Consider the following 21,424-nt stretch of genomic DNA (forward strand, 5'->3'; position numbering starts at 1 on the left):
TTCTATCGCTTACAGCCATCCTTCATAGCCTAATTCTATTACCTATAGCCTCCTTATGCAGTTTGGTGAGCTTTTTTTCAATTCTGCTATATCTTTTTTGAGGTAAAGAAGTGCAAACACTAATTAAGGTTTGAGCCCCTTGGATGGGATCTGGTGGCCTAATGGTGATCTATGTTGTTCTCTGTTCCTTTTCTAATTATTCCTAACACTTCATTTGCTTTATTGGATGTTACCCATCACTGTGCTGTTTTCATGAAACTGTCTGTCGCAAATCCCAAATTCTCAATGGTGAAGTATAATGGCTTGGAGGCCATAATTTTACATATACACAGAACTGCTTTCCCTGTGCATCTCTTTACATCTACATACACTGAATTTCCTCATTATTTTGTTGTCTCATAAGGTTCTGAAGTCTTTCACTGTCAGTCTTTGTCCTTGCAACCTGGAACAATTTAGAATATCAGTAAACTTCCTTACTTTCCAGTTGTCACAGACCCTAAAGGACTTAATTAATGGCCTTCCTACATATTAAGAATTGTTAGTTCCTATGTTCTATTTCTTTGCTTCTTTCCTTGCTGCTTTCCTGTTTACTAGTTTCCTTGTAAGTCTATAGAAGGATACTTTGTTAGAAGAATTAAATGACCCTTGATCGTAGAATCGTAGAACCATAGAATGGTTTGGATTGAAGAGACCTTAAAGATCATCTAGTTCCAACCCCCCTGCCATGGGCAGGGACACCTTCCACTAGATCACGTTGCTCAAAGCCCCGTCCAACCTGGCCTTGAACACTTCCAGGGAGGGGGCATCTACAGCTTCTCCGGGCAACCTGCTCTGCTGTCTCACCACCCTCACAGTAAAGAAGTTCTTCTTAATATCTAACCTAAATCTACCCTTTTTCAGTTTAAAACTGTTACCCCTCCTCCTATCACTACACCCCTTGATAAAGAGTCCCTCCCCATCTTTCCTGTAGGCCCCCTTTAAGTACTGGAAGGCTGCTACAAGGTCTCCTCGGAGCCTTCTCTTCTCCAGGCTGAACAACCCCAACTCTCTCAGCCTGTCCTCATAGGGGAGGTGCTCCAGCCCCCTGATCATCTTCATGGCCTCCTCTGGACCTGCTTGAGTAGGTCCATGTCCGTCTTATGCTGGGGGCCCCAGAGCTGGACACAGCACTGCAGGTGGTGTCTCACAAATGCGGAGTAGAGTAGGAGAATAACCTCCCTCAACCTGCTGGCCACACTTCTCCTGATGCAGCCCAGGATACGGTTGGCTTTCTGGTCTGTGAGTGCACACTGCTGGCTCATATTCATTTTTCCATCCACCAATATCCCCCAAGTCCTTCTCTGCAGGGCTACTCTCAATCCACTCATTGCCCAGCCTGTATTTGTGCTTGGAATTGCCTCAACACATGTGCAGGATCTTGCACTTGGCCTTGTTGAACTTCATGAGGTTTGTGTGGGCCCATCTCTCAAGCCCGTGAAGGTGCCTCTGGATGGCATCCCTTCCCTTCAGCGTGTCAACCACACCACATAGCTCGGTGTCATGGGCACACTTGCTGAGGGTGCACTCAGTTTCGCTGTCCATGTCTCCAGCAAAGATGTTAAATAGCACTGGTCCCAACACCAACCCCTGAGGAACACCACTTGTCACTACTCTCCACTTGGACATGGAGCCATTGAGCGCAACTCTCTTGAGTGTGACCATTCAGCCAGTTCCTTATTCATTGAGTGGTCCATCCATCAAACCCATGTCTCTCTAATTTAGAGATAAGGATGTCATGTGGGACAGTGTCACATGCTTTGCACAAGTCCAGGTAGATGACATCAGTTGCTCTTCCCTTACCCACCAACACTGTCATCCCATCCTATAGGGCCACCAAATTTGTCAGGCATGATTTGTCCTTCATGAAACCATGTTGGCTGTCACCAATCACCTCCTTATTTTCCATGTGCCAAGCATAGTTTCCAGGAGGATCCTCTCCATGATCTTGCCAGGCACAGAGGTGAGACTGACTGGTGTGTAGTTCCCTAGGTCGTCTTTATTTTCCTTTTTAAAAAATGGGGGTTATATTACCCGTTTTCCAGTTAGCAGTAACTTTGCCGGACTGCCACTAGTTCTCATGTTCTTGTTGAACTTATTTGATGAACTCCCATAGGTTTATAAGGCAGGACTACGTTTTACGGATGTTGACTTCCACCAGTTAAATCTCATTTATGTAGATTTTGTTTATAGTAGATATCTTTTACACTTACCCTTTTAATTATAATTTTTTCTACTACATTGCATGGTATAGATTTGAGGCTTAAAGTCTGTTATTCTCCTGATCTTCCCCACTTTTTTTTTTTCTTAAGATATTGGTGTTCTATTTATCACGGTCCTGTTTATCACCATCCAGTTCTCAGGTCCAAGGACATTTTTAAGTAAGAATGTTTTTTATATATATATATATTTTATTTTTTTTTCCCCTGTTCTATCGTAAGAAGGAGGTAGAGGTCCTCCCAGAAAGTTTCCTTGGCAGCAGCTGTCATCCAGGGACAAATTCTGCCACTACTCCCATCAACATAAGTTTATAGAACTTCTGCCATCATTGTGATTGCTCAGCTTACATAAAGAGATGTATTGCATTGAGTACACTTGCAAAAGTAGCTGTTATTGTGGAAGTTGTGAACCAAATGTAAATTAACATGATTCCATTGAAGACATGGCATGCTGATAGGTATTGCAAGTCCTCTACTTCACCACTTACTGGTGTAAGTATATATACATACGATACATAATAGACATATTTCACTTACCACTGTTAGTTGATTGCCTCTGCTTTAGAATCCCCAGTTGGCAGAAGACCAGTAAATCACACATAATTTTCCTCTGCCCTCTAATTCTTTTCTGGCAGGTTGCATAGTTCCTATTAATTGTTCAATGGCGAAAGCTGATTTGGGTTGGGGAGAGGCTTCCTTTTGACTTCAGTATCTATCTCTTCCAGAAAGAAAACTAATAAACCTGCAGTTTATAAATGTAACAGTTTCCTATGTTTTAGAATTCCTTTGAAGCATTATTTAAATAATATCAGCTTGAGTAAACTGAGAAATTTCAAGATTTTACTATAGGTTATTTTCTTTTTGCCATCTCTTTCATACAGTTTGTTAGGGGATAAATTTTAAAATTTCTTTAACTACATAGAATGGCATTACAATGAAAGTATAAACAAGTCCACTGACTTTTTGGTATGTATTTTGAGATATTCTACTTGTAATTCCAAAAATTTAGGTATTTTTCTGTTTAAAGAAAGCTCGCTCTGCTCTGCTGTGGTCATATGTGTAGAAAGGCAGAATACGTTTAGATTTTACTGTTCTCTTTCTTTTAGAACAATCCTACACGTTATAGTTTTTTCTGACCTTCATGGCATCTTAAGACATTAGATTCAAAATCAGAGAGTAATTTTGAGAGCTTCAAAGTGCAAGCTTCACCACTAGACTTTTCTTATTGATCTTTCTTAGTTGCAGGACTAGTGCAAATCAAGTCTAAACTTAACTCTTACCTAGTCTAAACTCTCTTTCCATGTGGTCTCCCCTTCTTCAGTTTCCCATCAGACTTGAGATATTGCTTCAATAAGAGAACTTTCCACCTCTTAATTACTCAGTTTTACTAATTATTCTGAAGGGTTTTTTTACTCATTTCTTTCTCAATCTTCAAAGAGGATTTGATTGAGAACATCTTGATCTGCCTCAACATGCATAACAGGTTGTGTGATTGTTTAACTCACAAAAACATATTCAAATAGGGAATCATGAAATAAATCAATTGTTAATTTATGGTAATACTATAAGGAAAGAGAACTTCCTGGGCTAGTCTGTGTAAGAAAAATTACGCTACATATATATATAATATAGACATTTTTCTGTCTATATAGTTTTTTCATTACAATGTGTTAAGGTGCTCTTAGGCAGAATATTGAACTGCAACAAAATATTTCAGAAGAAATAAATTACTTCCTTTTTGTGGTGGTTCAAGCCCAGAGGACAGCTGAGCACCACAAAGCCGCTCGCTTACTCCTTCCCCCTCAGGGATGGGGAGGAGAAAATAAAACAGAAGGCTCAGGGATGGAGACAAGGACAGAGAGGGATGGCTCACCCCTTATGGTCACAGCAAAAGAGAGACTCGATTGGGGAAAAAAGAACATCAATGTAATTTGAACACCACCACTACCACTTAGTTTGCCAGTCAGAGTAGGAGAGTGAGAAATACAACTACATCTTAAAAACACCTTCCCCCACCCCTCTCTCCTTCCTGGGCTCAGCTTTGATCCCAGTTTCTCTACCTCCTCTGCGCCAGTGGCACTCCTTTCTCCTCAGGGAGAGGACTCCTCACACTCTTCTCCTGCTCCAGTGTGGGGTCCCTCTCATGGGAGACAGTCTTCCGTGAACTTCTCCAATGTGAGCCCTTCCCAAGGGCTGCAGGTCTTTGAACTGCTCCAGCATGGGTCCTCGCTGTGGGCTGCAGTCCTCCCAGCAGCAAACTGCTCCAGCTCAGGCTTCCTGCAGAGTCCCAGCCTCCTTTGGGCGCAGTCACCTGCTCTGGTGTGGGGTCCTCCACAGGCTGCAGGTGGGCATCTGCTTCACTGTGGACCTTCATGGGTGCAGGGGCACAGCCCACCCTCTCACCATGGGCTGCAGGGTTGTCTCTGCTCTGGCACACCTCTCCCCCTCCTCTCCTTTCTTCCACTGACCTCGGTGTTTGCATAGGTATTTCCCTCATGGCTAGAACTCCTCCTCTCAGGTTCCCCTTCTTAATTATGTTATCGCAGAGATGCAACCACCATTGCTAGTTGGCTCAGCGTTGACCAGAGCTGGGTCTAACTTGGAACCAGGGGAGCTTCTAGAAGCTTCTCACAGGAGCCACCCCTGTAGCTCCTCCCCCAGTACCAAAACCCTGCCATACACAAACCCAACATGCTTTTCCAGACCCCTTCCCTTACAAAGAATCTAAAATGTGCTCTTGAAATGACATTTCTGAGTAATTTCTGAGTCACAATTTTGTGCCTATTTAAACTATTCTTATTCTTATTATTTTTCCTAGGAGAAAAACAAGTATAAATGTGGAATTCACTAGTCGTTTTCTGCGCCCTGCTGAAGCAGTGTTGCTACTGATCTCAAAGAGTGTGGGTGGAATAGCTGGTGCCACACTGACATTCTCTCTGAAATCTGAAGTCAACCATATTGAGCCTGCTGTAAGTTTATGTGTGTATGATTAAGATTGTCACAAAAATATTGTTCTTGTGTACATTGTATCAAACAAAAGTGAACTGAGGTAAGAATAAAAATGTGTTACCATCAGCATTAGCCTTTGACCTATGAATTTTCAGGTTTCCAATATTAGCCTATGTATATGCAGAGAAAAGCCTAGAGAAATATCTAAGGTACCTAAGGATATAAATCACACTTAGATCCTGAATAAATTTAAAAATTTTGCACCAATTGCTCTGGAAATAAATCTGGAGCCCTTTCAGCATACGAATGCTTTTGGAAATTCCATTGCAGAGGTGGTGATATGCTTCAGCCTAGTGATTTCAGTTGTCAGATGTAGATGGACAGCAAACTTTTGTTAGATGTTGCTAGGTTTATTTGTGCTTTTTAACTTTAGACAGGCTGTAGATTTAAGATATATCCCAGAAATAGTCAGAACAGAGATAAGCAAGTGTTCCAGCATTTGTTATCAAATATTCATTGAGCAGATCTGGATAGATCCTTTTCTGAACTTAGATGGTATTTATGCAATTCTCTTCTTTTTTCACATGAATCTCTTTATACCATAGCAATAGGCACTGATGTTAGAAAGGAAGGTTGGAGCAAGAGAAGAAAATAGAGGACATGTAAAGATAAGATGGAAAAAAGATGATAGCTTAATTCTCGGCTTTGTACTATCATTTAAAAGAGCAGTTAAAACATGGTGAAGTTTAAAGCATGTTTAAAAAGAATTAGGTTTTAACTGTTCTTTGGTGGCAACAAAGCCTAGCATTTAAATTATGTTAATTTTGTAGTCACTAGTGGTCAAACGTGTGGTTCTATTCCTCTTTGTAATATTTTCCTGTTTGTTTATGTATTATACACGAATGTAGTTTTGCAACTTTTTCATACAGATACAAATTTTTGTTCTCTTTTAGGATATATTAAAATGCAAATCCCCATGTTATGAGCTGAAGAAAGTTATCCTAAATGTTACTAATCCCTTCAGAACTCATGGTATATTCAGGTAAACAATGCTGTAAAGACAAATCTTTAATGATCATGCTATTTTATCAACTCTTTTCCATAATTTTTTTCTTCTTAAAAACGTAAAACCTTGAGATTAAATTATAGGGATTTACATTACCAAAATTGTTACAAGCACTATGAAGTGGAAGATATCATAACCAATAAAGAAGATAAATAAGCCTTAATTGAAATCTATCTCAGTGTAAGCAATAAAGCTAGAGCTTTAATCAAATGGAGTTCGTGAACCTTGCTTGTATTTTTGTGTTTGGCTGAGGTCCAGCAGAATTCCAAAGAGAAACAAACCATGTTAATTAATAGTTGGTTATTTTTTCCCCAATCTGTTTTGTCCTGCTGTTTAAATTATTAAGCATGCAAAAGAAAAGTTATGCGTTTGCCTTGGGGCTCGCATCACTATCAGTTAATCTAATCTTTCATTTGTATTCACCATAGATGTAACAACTGCTGTTATAAATGTTACTTTCCTTAATACAAAAGAAATAGAGTGCTGTGCCCCTTTAAAATCTATTTATGCTATCTGACTCCAAATTTTGTCTTTAGCCTATAGAGCTAAGTATTGGTTCATGTCGTTCATTTATTTACAAGAACCATTTTCTATAACATTTTTAACTTGTTTTACTGATCTGTTTACTATACATGTTGCGTAGGCTGCTAGTTAGAGTTCTCTTTCCCCCACAGAATGGGTTTGGTATAGACACCTGTAATACTATCATTTTCACTGCTGCAGCAATGTGCTCTGGCGTAAGCCTCATATATGGGAATCATAGCAGTTTATTTAGCTTCTGTCTTTAAGTCCTTGAGGTGGTCAGTGAGGCTGCCTGTAATCAGTTCTATGCTGTGGATAACTCTCTTGGAAAGAATAGATCAAAGGTGATGAATTAATTTAGTTTTATGTATATAATTCAAAAGCTACTTGACAGCTACTTGAAGTAATTACCAATTTGGGCAACATTTGAACCAGTAATCTAAAATAAAAGATTCTTTGAATCGTGTTTCCAGTGTTTTGAACAGTGTTCCATCAGTGTTTTGAACAGTTTTGAACAGTGTTACATCAGGGGGTGCATTGCTTAGTTGCAAATAATGCTAGGAAATGCATTTGTGATACCAAGGAAGTAGCTCTTTTACAGAAAACTGGGCTGAAAATCTTGAGACTAGGTGTATGATATGGTACAATTTAAGGACAAATTAAAAATATTGAGTGCCTCTTTGAACTCTTGTTAAATATATAGCAAATGTCAGATATTTCCAAAAGCTGTGAATAATACACCCTAAACTAATCCTTGCCTAGTATTTGGCTATTTGTTAGATGCTACCCATTCTATCAACTAAATAATGTTTTATGGTTTTTATAGTTCCTAGCTTTTAATACTTATATATAGATACATATTTTAAAGATTATTGCATGTTGGTACTTCATTAAGAAAAATTAGTTGAATACTTTAAAAATTATCCATTACATTTCTTTGTGAAGTACTCCAGCTATTTCTCTCCCAAGAATAGGAAAGTATTTCTATAATATAAGATACTATAATAAACAATAGTCATTATTAAATGGCAGATTCAATGCTTGGGCAGAGAATCAACTAATGCTGATGTAAATTATCATAACTCTATTGAAAAGTTTGAATTCAGATCCACAGCTAGTGCTAAGCTAGTTGACACTGGCTTCTGTATTTTTACTATGTACTCTGTAATCTTCCTTCTGCTACTGTTGTCTGAGACTGCAGAGAAAATGCAGAAGTGTAGTTTAAAATGAATGAATTATGTGTCCTGGTGCCATGTAACAGAAGTTCTACAGTGATACCAAAAATTAATTATTGACTAATGACTAGCAAGTAGGTCAATGGATTATCCAGTACCTAGAATGGAAATAATGTGTGCACAATGTAATGTACACAAAAGGAAAGAAGATCAGAATATTCTAGGAAAAACTAAAGTGAAGCAGCTGCTTGTGGTTTGTCAGGGAAATCAGAATTTACTTTATTGTAATATAGTCATTATTTACAAAACCAAAATAAAATTAGCTGACCTTTTTTTTCTTCAAATGTAAATGAATTGATTATTCAATAACTTAATTTAGTACAGATCAAAGTATAATTGCAGTATAGAAAATTATTTCCAATTAAAATATGTATATAATTTGTCTTAATATTGAAATAGGCATTAATTTTCTTTTTTAAAATTTTTTGAAAAAATTGAAAATTTATCTGCATGTCAGGGCATGGCTGTGGACCATCCCTATTATTAGAAATCAGCCTACAGTATTGATGAGATGGTAGTTTACAGTATTTCCCAATAACCCTTGAATAAGTGTCTCATGATTTTGCATGCTTACATGAGCTTTAAAAATTACATGGCCCAAATACTGCAAAATGTTTTAAGTTATTAAATAAAGAAGAATTAATAAGTTAGTAAATAAGTATTTTTTTTAAAAAAATGTTTAAACATTTTTTTCAGTACTTTTAAAGTATCTCAAATTGAAAATAATAGGCTTCTTTACCACACCTTCATTTAAAAGTTAGAATAAACTGAGTTTTGTCTTCATTCAGCAAGTTAAAAATGTGATGATTATGTGTACTTGACGTACTCTAGGGTCATTTTGCTGGAATCCACAAGTTACTTAAAACAGCCAGAGCAAGTATATCAAGCCAGGCAAAAGAAGCAAGAGCAAACGTCCAGGTAAGTTCTAAATGGTAATTGTTAATTGTAATATATTGAATTACACAATTTGAATAGTATTACATCTTTATGTATAGATGTATTCATACCTGTTGTAAAGAATTATAGGTTAGGACATGGAAATACTGTAGAATTATGTAACATTTTACAAACACATTACAGTTAACTGTGGAGAAAAGATAAATTATGGTGCATGTTATGGTTTGAAACCGTCTGGCAGCCAAACATCCCCCCGCCCTGGGGGATGGGGGAGGGAATTTGAGGGGTAAAAGGAGGCTCATAGGTGGAGATGAAAACAGTTTGATAATTGAAATAAAATTAAACAATAAAAATAACAGAAAGTACAAAGGGGTAATGCGGACTGTGATTGCTTACCAACTGCTGTCTGATACCCAGTCTGTTCCTGGCTAGCGATCCCAAAATACCAAGGTCCTGCAATTGCAATCCCAGAAGCAAGAGAGAACACACTCCTTCCTGGCCACCCCTCCTTTATATACTGAGCATGGTGTTACAGATGTGGAATATTCTGCTGGCCAATTTGGGTCCAGTGCTCTGGCTCTGCTCCCTCTCAGCTTCTTGTACACCTGTGCACGGGCAGGACATGGAGAGTTGGAGGGTCCTTGATCTTGTAGCAACAACTGAAAACATCAGTGTATTATCAGTATTCTTCTCATACCAAACCCTATACTGAATCCAAACACAGCACTATTCTAGTTACTAAGAAGAAAAATTAACTGTATCCCAGCTGAAAGCGGGACAGTGCAAAAAAAAAAAAAAAAAAAAAAGTGTAATGTGCTGTTTGGATAAAGTGTTACAGAAACTAGGACTGAAAGGGGAACTATTGATGCTGAGATAGGGGCAGCTGTGGTGACTTAGCTGACTGAAATGCTGAAAACTAATTCCAGTTCACAGGAATAGTTCTGATTCTTGGAATGAAGAAAGTCAGGGTATTTTAAGGTGCAACAGTAAGGTCAAATTTTTATTTATATATAGGCAGTCTATGGAATTCTAATTGTGCTGAAGTGTAAAATGTTGCAGGTTCAGTAGGCTTCTGGAGATGAAAGAACACAATAAGGAGTTATTAGTGCAGATATATTGATATAAGTTAATATAATTTTGTGTTTATACATTATTACTTAGCTGATCCTGGACAGATTTTCTAACATAGGAAATCTGGAAGGAGAAGGTGAAGTGCTAAGGCTTGGACAACAGGCCCAAGCCTGAGTTGACCTATAGATGAATCCTGTATATTTTATGACTGATAACCATCGTGCTAGTAGGTATTGTATTAAGTTATAACAACCTACTTATGCTGGTGTAAAAAGTGCTAAAGCATTGAAATACTGCAGCCTGAACAACAGGCCCTAAGCTGAAGCTGTTAATTTAGCATGTCGTCGTTAATAAAATATGTAAACTCGCTAGTGAAAGACAAAATATAATCAGTAGAGAGGAGAGAATGTATCCAACTTTCCTTTCGCAGCCTTGTTCAAGGTTGAGAACCCAAGTATTTGGCCTTGTTAGAAACTCCCTTGGTTCCCCCCCTGAGCCCTGGCCAGGCTTCGGGTGGAATCCAACAGGAGAATGAAGCCAGAAACTTTCCGCTCAAAACAAAGGTGCCACCTATTCTGGCTTGTCGATCTCTGGTATATAAGGCTGGGCCCGTTTGCAGCGACTTTGGATGCCTCACCTATGGGTGGACGCACCGTGTAGGATTTCCCACTTGCCGGGACAGACTCTCCAAATCCTCGCTGTAACCGGGGCTCCCCAGCGTCTGCGGATCTGGATGATGATGATAATATATGCAAGTGGTGATGTATTTCTCTTAATTACTATTCTCTCTCTCTCTTGTGTAGTAATGATTTGATGCATTACCCTGTATTTTCCTGTTTGTTGCTTTAAGTGCACTATTCTGCTTCTTCTTACTGCATGTTTTCTGTATTACTCTGTTACATTACTTGGTTATCACTAGTAAAGTACGCCTACTCTTTTCACTCTGGTGTCCGAGTTTAATTGGTATCCTTAATCAGCAAAACAGAAGGAGAGTTCAAAGTAAGCATGGTAAAGATAATAAAATGACAACAAATTAAAAACAGAGAGCAATTGGAATGGGAGTCAAGGAGAGATAAAGAAAAATCTATGCTTAAGACTTAGAGTCTGGTATTTTTGTCTTCACTGTCTTTAGACAATGAAATAAATACCATTAAGCTTAGATGAACAGGCAAAAATCTTTGCAGGCACTGAAGAGGTGAGATGTAAATCGGAATCACTAATAGTCAAGGTTAAAGGACAAAGAGAGAATCAAAAAAATTTGTGGCACTCTAGAAGTGGCCCAGCATAGAGAAAGAGCTACCACAAATATCTAAAACAACATTTGGAACTTGCCAGATATTAAGAATTGCATGTTGTTTTAATAATTGACAGTTTAATAACTATTTTTCAGTCAGAGATTGAAAGTGTTATTTCTGAGTCTTTTTGATGATAGATTTTGCATTCACATACTGGGCAATTTATTTTTAGAGATCCATTTCTAGTCTTCTGTCACTTCAACCATGTTTTATAATTTTTTATTCATAGAGCAGTATTTATAATTATCAGTTGGAATAGAATTGTAGCTAAAAAAAATCTCAACAGAACTAAGAAGTCAGCTTACAGGAAAGATGACCAAAGTGTAACCAATCAGGTTTCTTCTCATAGAGGCAGGATCTAGCTTTGAAAATACACTATCAGCAGCCCTCTCACAATACATGTGGGAAATGTATTTCCAGCCCAGAAATACTATCAAGAAAGAATACTATAGCCACCAGACACTAATACATAGGCATTTTAGATGGATGCATTCAATGCCATTCTGTCCCTCATTTGTGTTCTGTGGGCTGCACTGATTGCCAGCGTCCTGTGTGCTCTGTGCACCTTACAGCTAAGCTACACTTAGGTGTGCTACAATAGATGACCCTCCAGTGATTGGTGATTGTTAGTTTTGAAATGTTCAGCCAACAGCAACACAATAATTTTCATACAAAACCTGCAGATATGTTTAGCAAGGCCTGTATCCCAGGGGAAATTGCCATGCCTATTTCATGTAATGCATGTTAGAAAAAAGAGTCTGGTTGTAACTACCAGTTACTCTGATAAGATCCTCAGACTCTCAGCCTACTAAACAAATGTTGGACTGATTTGATTGGATGTTACTTCTGTTCATATTTTTTGCCAAAAAGATGTTTTTTTTTCTCTGAAAGTAATTCAAAATGTGATGTAATAAAGAATCAATTTTCATATCTCCTATGCTATCAACTCTGAGGGGGGAGATAGATAACATTTAGAACTCAAATACCATTAGCATATGCCAGTAAAGGGCTCCATCTTCAATTTAAGCAAGAGAAGAAATAAACTGGAAAACTGTATAACTTATTAAAAATTCTCTTAGGACAAAGCAGTGATTTTATAAAACTACTATCCAAGGCCCGTTACAAAGAAACAAAAAATAATAGAGCCACTCTGGTAACTCCATCAATGTCTACAGATTTTGCTAGTATATTGTATTTGGAGGTATCAGAAGCTGTTGAAATAGAAAAGGATTTTTCATCATCCTGCATATTTTGGATTAATCTGTCCTTAGGAAATAAATCAATCTAAAAAGTGTCATTTCAGTCGCACATGCAGGACTCACTCTTACTGAAATTGATTTGAGGGCATCTTAAGTCTTTAGAAATCTCCAGTATTGATTTGCTATAGTTTTAGATGTTTCTGTTATCTGTGATAATAGAAGCCACTTAGCTGCTCTTTTTAAGAAATTTTTTTCTTGAATGCAACATAACAAACTTCTGAAATTTGTGTGAAAAAATTACTATGTGTACAATTCATAACTGATCAGTAAGAAGATTGTGCCTGAAATAATTTTCATTCTTTTGATAAATCCAGAAGATGCCTTCTACAAAATGGGGGCCCATTGCTCTAAGTGCTCTGTAAGCATTAAAACTACCGTAAAATCAGTGCTTATACTCTTAAGTAATTGTGTCTACATGATTCATGTCATTTTCATGCTTCAGTCCTAACAACTTAATCATCTGTTCAGGTCCAGGTAGGTCTTTCTGTCTCATACTTCCTTCTGTGTCCTCCTACTGTGCCCCTAGATTTATCAAATACACCACTTTAAACCTCACTGTAACAGGCTTTACCTTCCAGGTAACCCTTGTACCTACCACATTTCCCCTCTGGCAGTATCACAGGCACCCAAAATGGTGTCATGGAGACCAACCCCTTTAGTCACTGTGGCATGGACTCATCATCCTGTGACTGGAAGGATATCTCACTCTGAAGCTAGAGCCCAGATGAACTGTATTCTTACGGGGACATAGTGCTGTCTAAACCAAAAAATCTAACAGTAGCCCATGTGTCTGAGGCATAGTGTTACTCAGTGGTTGCAGGCAAGACCTCTTTGTCCATGGGGAGCTGAATAATATTTGGTGAGGAAGATAGTATTTTTTCTTTCATCCAGTTGACGTATCTTTTCTTTTAAGTATACTGTGACACATGTGCCTGGATTTTTTTCAAGCTATACACTTTTCTATGCTTTTCCAAGCCCTTGACACTTGAGTTATTGTCCTAGGTCTACATCTGTGTGCCAGCATGGTCTGCTCCCTGTGGGAGGAGAACCAGGTGGAGAAGTGCAGACCACATGGCCCAGGAATTCTAATATAAAGCTACCCATAAGTAGTTTTCAAGCATGCTGGTGTTTAGAATGTTGTCCATTAAAAAAAAAAGTATTGGATGACAATAAAAGTCCAAGATTACATTTAATAGCTAGCTTTTCCATCATGGATTTCCTTCTGTGAAACTAGGAAGTGGTAAAGGTATACTTATGACTCACTAACAGTCCTATTCTAAGACCATGACTAAGAAGTTTAGAGTATGCATTACAGTGTCCATGAGCCATAAGGATGGCTTATGATGCACAGATTGATTTGCAAAAAAAGCTGTGAATGTGAATAAATATTTTTACATCAAGAAAAACTGTTTCTAAAACAAAAAAGAACAATTAATTAATGAATTTGAAATGGAGCTTTGCAGAATATTGTATATAGCTTCTTAAATTATTTACTTTTTTTTTTTTACCAGAGATAATACCAGGAATTTAAAATATTTTTATTTTTGTGAATTTTGTTCTTACACTTTTTGTTCTAAGCAGTTTCATGTCAAGAAATGAGTTACATTATACAGAATACTTGTATTTACTTACAGATAGGATAAAGTAAAAATGAAGATTTAGAAAAGGCTTCATTGTGTCTCTGTGTAATATAGGTTATGAGATACAGCATTAACACCTGTTGTTTTAGAAAATAGGTTTAGAAATATGCTATCAGGAGTCATCACAATTCTGACTAATATTTGATATATTAGAAATTGATCTATTATAATATAAGACATACTACCTCTTTTGAGTAGCTCCTGTTTTACTTTCTATCCTAGTCTTTGTTCTGAGGTCACAAACTGTTCCACAGAGTATGGAAACTGGCAAATATCTTAGATGTGAGTTTTGTGTTCAAATGTTTCAGTATTTTCAGTGCATTAGTAAGCAGTTCCTTGTACCCTTTCTCTCTCTAATAAAATGTTAGCTTGCTTCTGTCTTCTAAAGTTCATTGATGAAGTCGCTGCTCTGTGCACTCAAGATTTCCCCATGGTGCCTGGCACATTTTACTTTTCTTTTTAACTCACTAATATATAAAATCTGGAACTGGAAGGGACTAAAAAGATCATCTAGTGAATTCTACTCCAAATACAGAAAGCAGTTCTCTTTTTCTTAGAATTTGTTGGATGGAGAACAGTTATTGGCTTGTCTGGACTCTGGACTGAAAAGTAAAGGCACACCATTGCACATGTTTGGCTATGATAACATGATGATGTATGCAGACTATCTACATTGACTGCATAGATGATTTTGCTTTTGATCTTGATTTTTTGCATACCTGATAACATGGCAAGCCTCTTTGTGGTACTATGTAGGATGAGGTAGTTGACAACTCAGAGGTGATAGCTACTAAACTGTATTTTACTGGTGCACAAGTATGGAAGTGAGTTGGAACTAGAGGTCCTTTCCAATCCAAACTGTTCTATGATTCCATGAGTCTAATTTGTAGTACAAAGTTGAACAGGTTACACTAAACCATAGCAAGAATGAATTGGAAGTATTCACACCTGCCATTTTCTCTGTCTCAACCAGGTCTTTGTACCAAGCAATTGAGATGTGCCTAAACCAACCCTCACCTGTAACTTACTCTTGCAGAACTTCTTGTTCATTTCATGCATGGTAAAATAACCTTGCTTTGGAAGGGACAAGTTGTGTTTGCAAAAAAAAAAACCAACCCCAAAACAAATGAGAGGCAGATTGTGTAAGTTGCTTGGACACCATTCCCCCAGTTAAACTGAATCATGTCTAATACCTGAGTTATCAGAGTTGGAGACCTGATCCACCATGCGATATAATGTGTTAAGTCTCACAAGTAGACCACTGATCCTTTGCCATTGAGTCTACAGAGCACATGCATAAACTTGGTGGTTGAGCTTGTCTTGGGTTCTTCAGTGATGTTTTTCATACAGTAGACATCAGTGTTAATATGGAGTAGCATGACTGGTGTGTAAGTTGTGACAGGACACTACTGTGGACTTAATACCACAGAATCATAGAATTGTTTTGGTTGGAAGAAACCTTTAAAGGTCATTTAGTTTCAAATGCCACGGGCAGGGACATCTTCTACTGGATCAGGTTGTTCAAAGCCTCATTCAACTTAACCTTGAACACTTCCAATGATGCCACAATTTCTCTGGGCAACCTGTTACAGTGTCTCACCACCCTCATCATAAAGCATTTCTTCTTTATATCTAATCTAGTTCTACCGTCTTTTAGTTTAAAAGTGTTACTCTTTGCCCTCTCACTACAGGGCCTAGTAAAAAGTCTCTTTCTCGTGCCCCTGCTTTAAGTATTGACAAGACACAATAGGGTCTTCCTGGAGCCTTCTCTTCTCCAGGCTGAACAACCCCAGGTCTCTCAGCCTTTCTTCATAGGAGAGGTGTTCCAGCCCTCTGACCATTTTTGTGGCCCTCCTCTGGACCCAGTCCAACAGGTCCATGTGTGTCTTGTGCTGGGGGCCCCAGAGCTGGACACAGTACTACAGGTGGGGTCTCACCAGCACAGAGTAGAGGGGGAGAATCACCTCCCTCGACCTGCTAATCATACTTCTTTTTGTGCAGCCCAGGATATGACTGGCTTTCTGGGCTGTGAGCGGACATTGCCAGCTCATATCTAATTTTTCATTCACCAATATCTCCAAGTCCTCTTCCACAGGGCTGCTCTCAAGCCATTCATCCTCCAGTCTGTATTGATACTAGGGATTTGCCCAATCCAGGTGCAGCAATCTGTATAGACATATTTTATGGCAGCTTTAAGCTATTCTGCCTAATCCATTTCCTTATTTCTCTGTGTATTGAAAGGGGATGTGTTGAGCCAGACTGTGAGTATAACCATGCTTCTTATACCTTCCTGATCTTCACTATGTTCTTCTGTTTTTATTATTGAATGAGATGCTATTTTTGTTACAGAAGAATGAGACACAGTGTTCATGTCTTCCACAACACAGTTTTATTTCCCTTTCCCTTAATTTATTTGTAGGTGCTTTGTTCATTGCGGTGAGAAAATATTATAGAGACACATGTCAGTACCATGTCAAATTAGTGCAAGGAGTTTCTCTGTCATTCATCTCTGAACATAGGACTTATTCAATGTACAGTTCACCCCAGTGAAGAAATGTGTTATACTTTGTATGTTCTCAATGTGTAATGTATTTCCATGTAATATGCTTATTATGTTTTCATGCAGCTTTTCAGCAATTTGTTATTTTTACAGTGATTCTTCTGCTGTAGTCTCTGTTATTGCAATCCTGACTTGGCGTTCTGATTCAAAGATAAAGCATTGAAAGTAATGACATTTTAAATAAAATTTGTATTTTTGTATTTTTATGTGAGATACTTATTTCTAAGTAAAGAATAAATAGTATGTTGTACTTGCATATATCAGAGATCATTTTCCTTTCTGAAAAATAGCCTTTAAGTAAAGGTATTAAAATGAATCTCCAGGGTAACATATTCTGAGAATTTTATAAGTCCATTTATTTAAGGTTGTGATTTTTTCTTAGCCTAGCAAGATTAACTATTTATTTTTAAGACAGACCCAATAGCTATCAAATGCTGTATGTAATAATTGTTTGCTATAAGCTGGTTCATCAAATTTTACTGCTAGGGGAGAATGACTTTTATGTGTGGATAATATTAAACCTGAGTCTAGAGCTGAAACTTGCAGTAATTTTTTGAGATACATTACAGTATAGTTTTCAGCAACTATGAGCTCTGTGCTTGTTGTAAATTAAACAAAACTCTCCTTCCATAAATGTAACTGCACAGTCTTAACTCCTGTCAACACTGGTAAAAATTATTTGTGAAGAAGGATAGAAAAAGATATAAAATCATACCAAGGAAATATGATGGTAAGAAGCATAAGTTGCTTTGGGGGGATGGAATAAGCAAAAATTTTGTTGTAAGTTGTTTTTTCAAGTATATTTGTTCTTTTCAAATACACTTGAAAAGCAATATTGTAATGAACAGAGTTAAGGTGTTTAGGTAAAGATTCATCCCCTTCACTGCTTTGTCAGACAAATCCTTGATTGCATTAGGTTCTTTGTGAATGATTAATTGCACTGTTAGTGAATATAGATCATTCCTGTAGCCTTGGTGTAAAAGAGGTACAGAGGGACAAGCTTTGCTGTTCCCTGGCTTTCTCATCCCCTCTTTTCAGGGCTATAACCTTGGGGAAATGAAGCTTTTATGTGAACTAAATTAACTGAAACAAGAAGAGAATTATTTTTAGTAGAAATTGCTTGAAGAGCTTATCTTATGAAATTTGATGCTTCTAAGCAAGATCATGAACTACATATTAACATGGGGATTTTACATCCCTAATTCCTCATTGTGTGGTATAAATTCTCCAAATAGTTAGTCAAAGAGCCAAGAGTAAAATTAGCCTTTGTACAGAAAATTGTGGAAAATTATGTTGATATTTATTCTGTGAGCAGAAACATCCTAAACCATGTGTACAAAAGTAAATTTCAAGTGGGTTTTTTTGTATAATAATTCTTGTGAGGGGGGAAAAAAAAAAAGAAAAAAAGAAAAATTCCTAAGGCATATTTTAGAGAAAACCTATTTTAGGTAATTAATTTCCACTCTAATATTAATAAGATAATGATTTTGAGAACAACAAATGTAAGATGCCAAATTCAGTCTGTTTGGAAATCACCACAGTAAGTAAAATAAATTTACACCAGGTGGAGATAATGGCAACATCAGCCCCCTATTTTTAGCCATGAAACACGCAAATGTTCTACTGCCTATGTTGCACTTTTTCTTAAATAATTGTGCTCTTGTTTCTTCTAAGATAAAGTCATTACTCACAAATTTTAAATAATTTGTGTACTATTGATTTATTGCAGTTCATGAATCCCTGGTATACAGAATTGTGGTATTTCAGTGGGATTTTTCTGATGGTTTAAATTGGATCTTGCACTTACTGGATTGAATTTGGATCACTGATCCAAAATGATGATCCTTGATCCTGAATTATCATTGCTGAGTAGTTAAAATTTGAATTTCCCCTTCACTGGGCATAGTTCCTTTCAGATGGTATTAGAAACAAAGTTTAAATTTAGAGTTTAAACCATGAATGACTCTGGAATAACAACTACTGGTATATCCAAGGTTCGAGTAACCCAAAGCCATAAACCAGAATCTTCATTTACTAGACAGTTTCTCAGTTTTTTTAATATATGACCTGCTGGTATGTTTCCTAATTAAGCTAATAAATGTAAAATGTTTGCCTAAAAGTGTGCATTACACACAATCTAGTATTCTATAACATAAAAGTATATAATCTGGAATTACAATTAATGTTTAAAAAATTCTAAATTTAAATGTCTAATTTTTATTGTTTGTAAATGTTAATGTTGTATTAAGGTACTTTGACTCCTCAATAGGCAGATAAAAGTGAATAGATTCAGTTAGCTCTAAGGATGGTACCTCAATAAGGTAATTGAGTTAACGTGACTAAACCAGAATGCTTATCTGTTCTTTAAAAAGAGGAGACTGTTGAGCTAGAAAGAAGGTAGAGAGAACTGGATAAAAAATTGGGTGCTTAAAAAAATGTTTAGGTAAGGGGAGATCTAGTTTCTGAGGTGTGTTCTGATAAGGGGTAAAGGAAGAGTTACTTTTGCAAATCAGTTTCTGTAAGAGGCAGCAGTCTAAAGACATATCCGCAAGGTCTATGAATATAAGTTCTAGAGTGAGCACAATGTATCTGAACTGAATTTGATTTGCAGATATTTAGATGTATTTCTATGGAGTAGTTTTTTTGGGGGAAAATTGGAAAGACTGAATGGAAGACAGCTGAGAGCATCAGAGGAATGTAAGGCCTTGCCACTTCATGATATACCATTCTTTGCCTATCCCATAGGGTATTGAAATGATAAAAAGAAGAATTGGGACTGAAGTCCCCCAAAACTGTTATTGAGCAGGAGTAATTTTGACTGACAAAATATATGTGTATATATATATATTTTTAATATGAAATTTTGCTTATATGAGTATTGCAGAGATGCTATACTAGTTAACTGAAGGGAAAATGTTCTGGCTCCACTGTAATTATGACTACTAACTTAAGTGGAGAAGGTGGTATTTGACATTATTGGTAGGTAGATGGTTCTAAAATGTGGTTTTATTTTTGTTTTGTTTTTTTTTCTTTCTTGAAAACATTTGCTTTTCCATTGTTTATTAATAAAAAGGGGAACGAAGCTATCCATTAGTAATAGAAATGTCCAGCTTTAGAATATTGCTTTCATTTTTACTTTTTCCTTTTAGTTCTGAAAATAACATATTAAATTTTAAAAATAATACACTGCCTGAAGATCCAAATGAAGAGAACAACTTAAATTGCTGTAAGTACCTCTATACAATAACTCTTGTGTCATTACAGTAGAAATTAGATTATCTACATAAGCAAGATTTTTGTATCTAAAGTATGTTCAATAATTATTATTTATGGGCATGCTCAGTAGCTACTGTTTATAGGAGAGTTTGTCTTCTGATATATTTAATTTAGTGAAATGATTTCTAAGGTTGCGCTATAGACCTAATGAATTTACCATAAAAAAAAAAAAAGTTTTCTTTTTTTAAAGGGTCATGGACTGGCTTCATGGGAGTCTGATGTGGAGCCTTTGCAGTTTACCTAATTTATTTTTGAAAATACTCATCAACAGGGATTGTGCATTTCTTCCTCTTATTTCCTATAGCATGTCAGTCAACAGTTCTTTTAAAATGTATTGATCTACACCTACAGCCTTTCTGAGACTGTTGCAAGTCTGCTTGAGCAAAATTTGTAGGATGGCCTTATGAAATTAATTTTGACCTCTTGGAAAATATTGTTGTGTTTCCATGAGGTCATATGGAAAGCAGATTTGTAATCTGAATAATCTAGCCTTTCTAGATATATTGATTATCTCACACTGTATTCTGAGATTTGGTTAACAACCAACTAATACACAGTTCATAAAAATAAAAAGTATGTACCTTAAGTAATGAAGTTGGGTACAACTATTGTACCAATCTGTGAATAGTTTACAAAGGTTTTTATGGCTTCAGTCAGATTGGAGCTACAGAGACATTTTTGATGGTATTTCAGGTTTTAGGAAAAAAAAAAATGTTTTCATTTCCTGTAAAAGTGCATTTCTGCTTTGAGAATAATTCCCCTTCATTCTCTCAATAACATGGTGAACAGAACCTAAAGTAGGGTTTTCCATGCTTGAAGAACTTCCAGACTTGAGGGAACATGTACTATTAAGGGTCAAGAGTCCTAAGTGGAGAGCAAGAGGAATTAGTAATAATTTTTTTCTTTTGAAGCAGCTGTAATAAAAAGGAAGAAAACTTTTAAAAAGAAAATCCATATTTATTAAATATTACTACTTTGGCGATTGTTTTAATTTCACAGAATCCAGAAAGAAAGTGAGGAGGGAGGGCTCTCACAAGACTAATTCAGTTTGCTCTAGTTTGACATACTTTGAATGAGGAACACTTGAAGAGGAGACAAGTTTGGGAGTTAGTGCTTTTATTTAGTCAAAAATTAGTTGCTGTTAGGGCTGCCTTACCCTATTTGATGAGGTGGTAAAAATGGGGCTTCAGTCCTGTTGGTGTGTGGTGTTTTTTTTTTTTGTTTGTTTGGTTTTGTTTGTTTTGTTTTGTTTTGTTTGTTTTTTCTGGGGGGGTGGGGTGGGGGGTGGGGTAAATGAATATAGAAATTGGTTATGTACATTTTTTAAGGTAATGTTTTTGCATGCATATACAATTATAAAGATGTGATCTATGTGCTAACTTTTGGAAATGAAATTCTT

General features: G+C 36.8%; 1 protein-coding gene across 1 annotated transcript in view; it reads left to right on the forward strand.

Annotated features, from left to right (window-relative positions):
• The window catches only part of CFAP47 (cilia and flagella associated protein 47), a 347,392-nt gene that overhangs the window by 121,520 nt on the left and 204,448 nt on the right, over positions 1–21,424 (forward strand). The window contains exons 38-41 of the mRNA XM_074816879.1: positions 5,074–5,224; positions 6,158–6,246; positions 8,859–8,945; positions 19,899–19,975. Of these exons, the coding sequence (XP_074672980.1) occupies positions 5,074–5,224; positions 6,158–6,246; positions 8,859–8,945; positions 19,899–19,975 (404 nt within the window). The remainder of the gene's footprint in view (positions 1–5,073; positions 5,225–6,157; positions 6,247–8,858; positions 8,946–19,898; positions 19,976–21,424) is intronic.

This window comes from Strix aluco, chromosome 2 (assembly GCF_031877795.1).
Source record: "Strix aluco isolate bStrAlu1 chromosome 2, bStrAlu1.hap1, whole genome shotgun sequence".
In the NCBI taxonomy this organism is placed as follows: domain Eukaryota; kingdom Metazoa; phylum Chordata; class Aves; order Strigiformes; family Strigidae; genus Strix; species Strix aluco.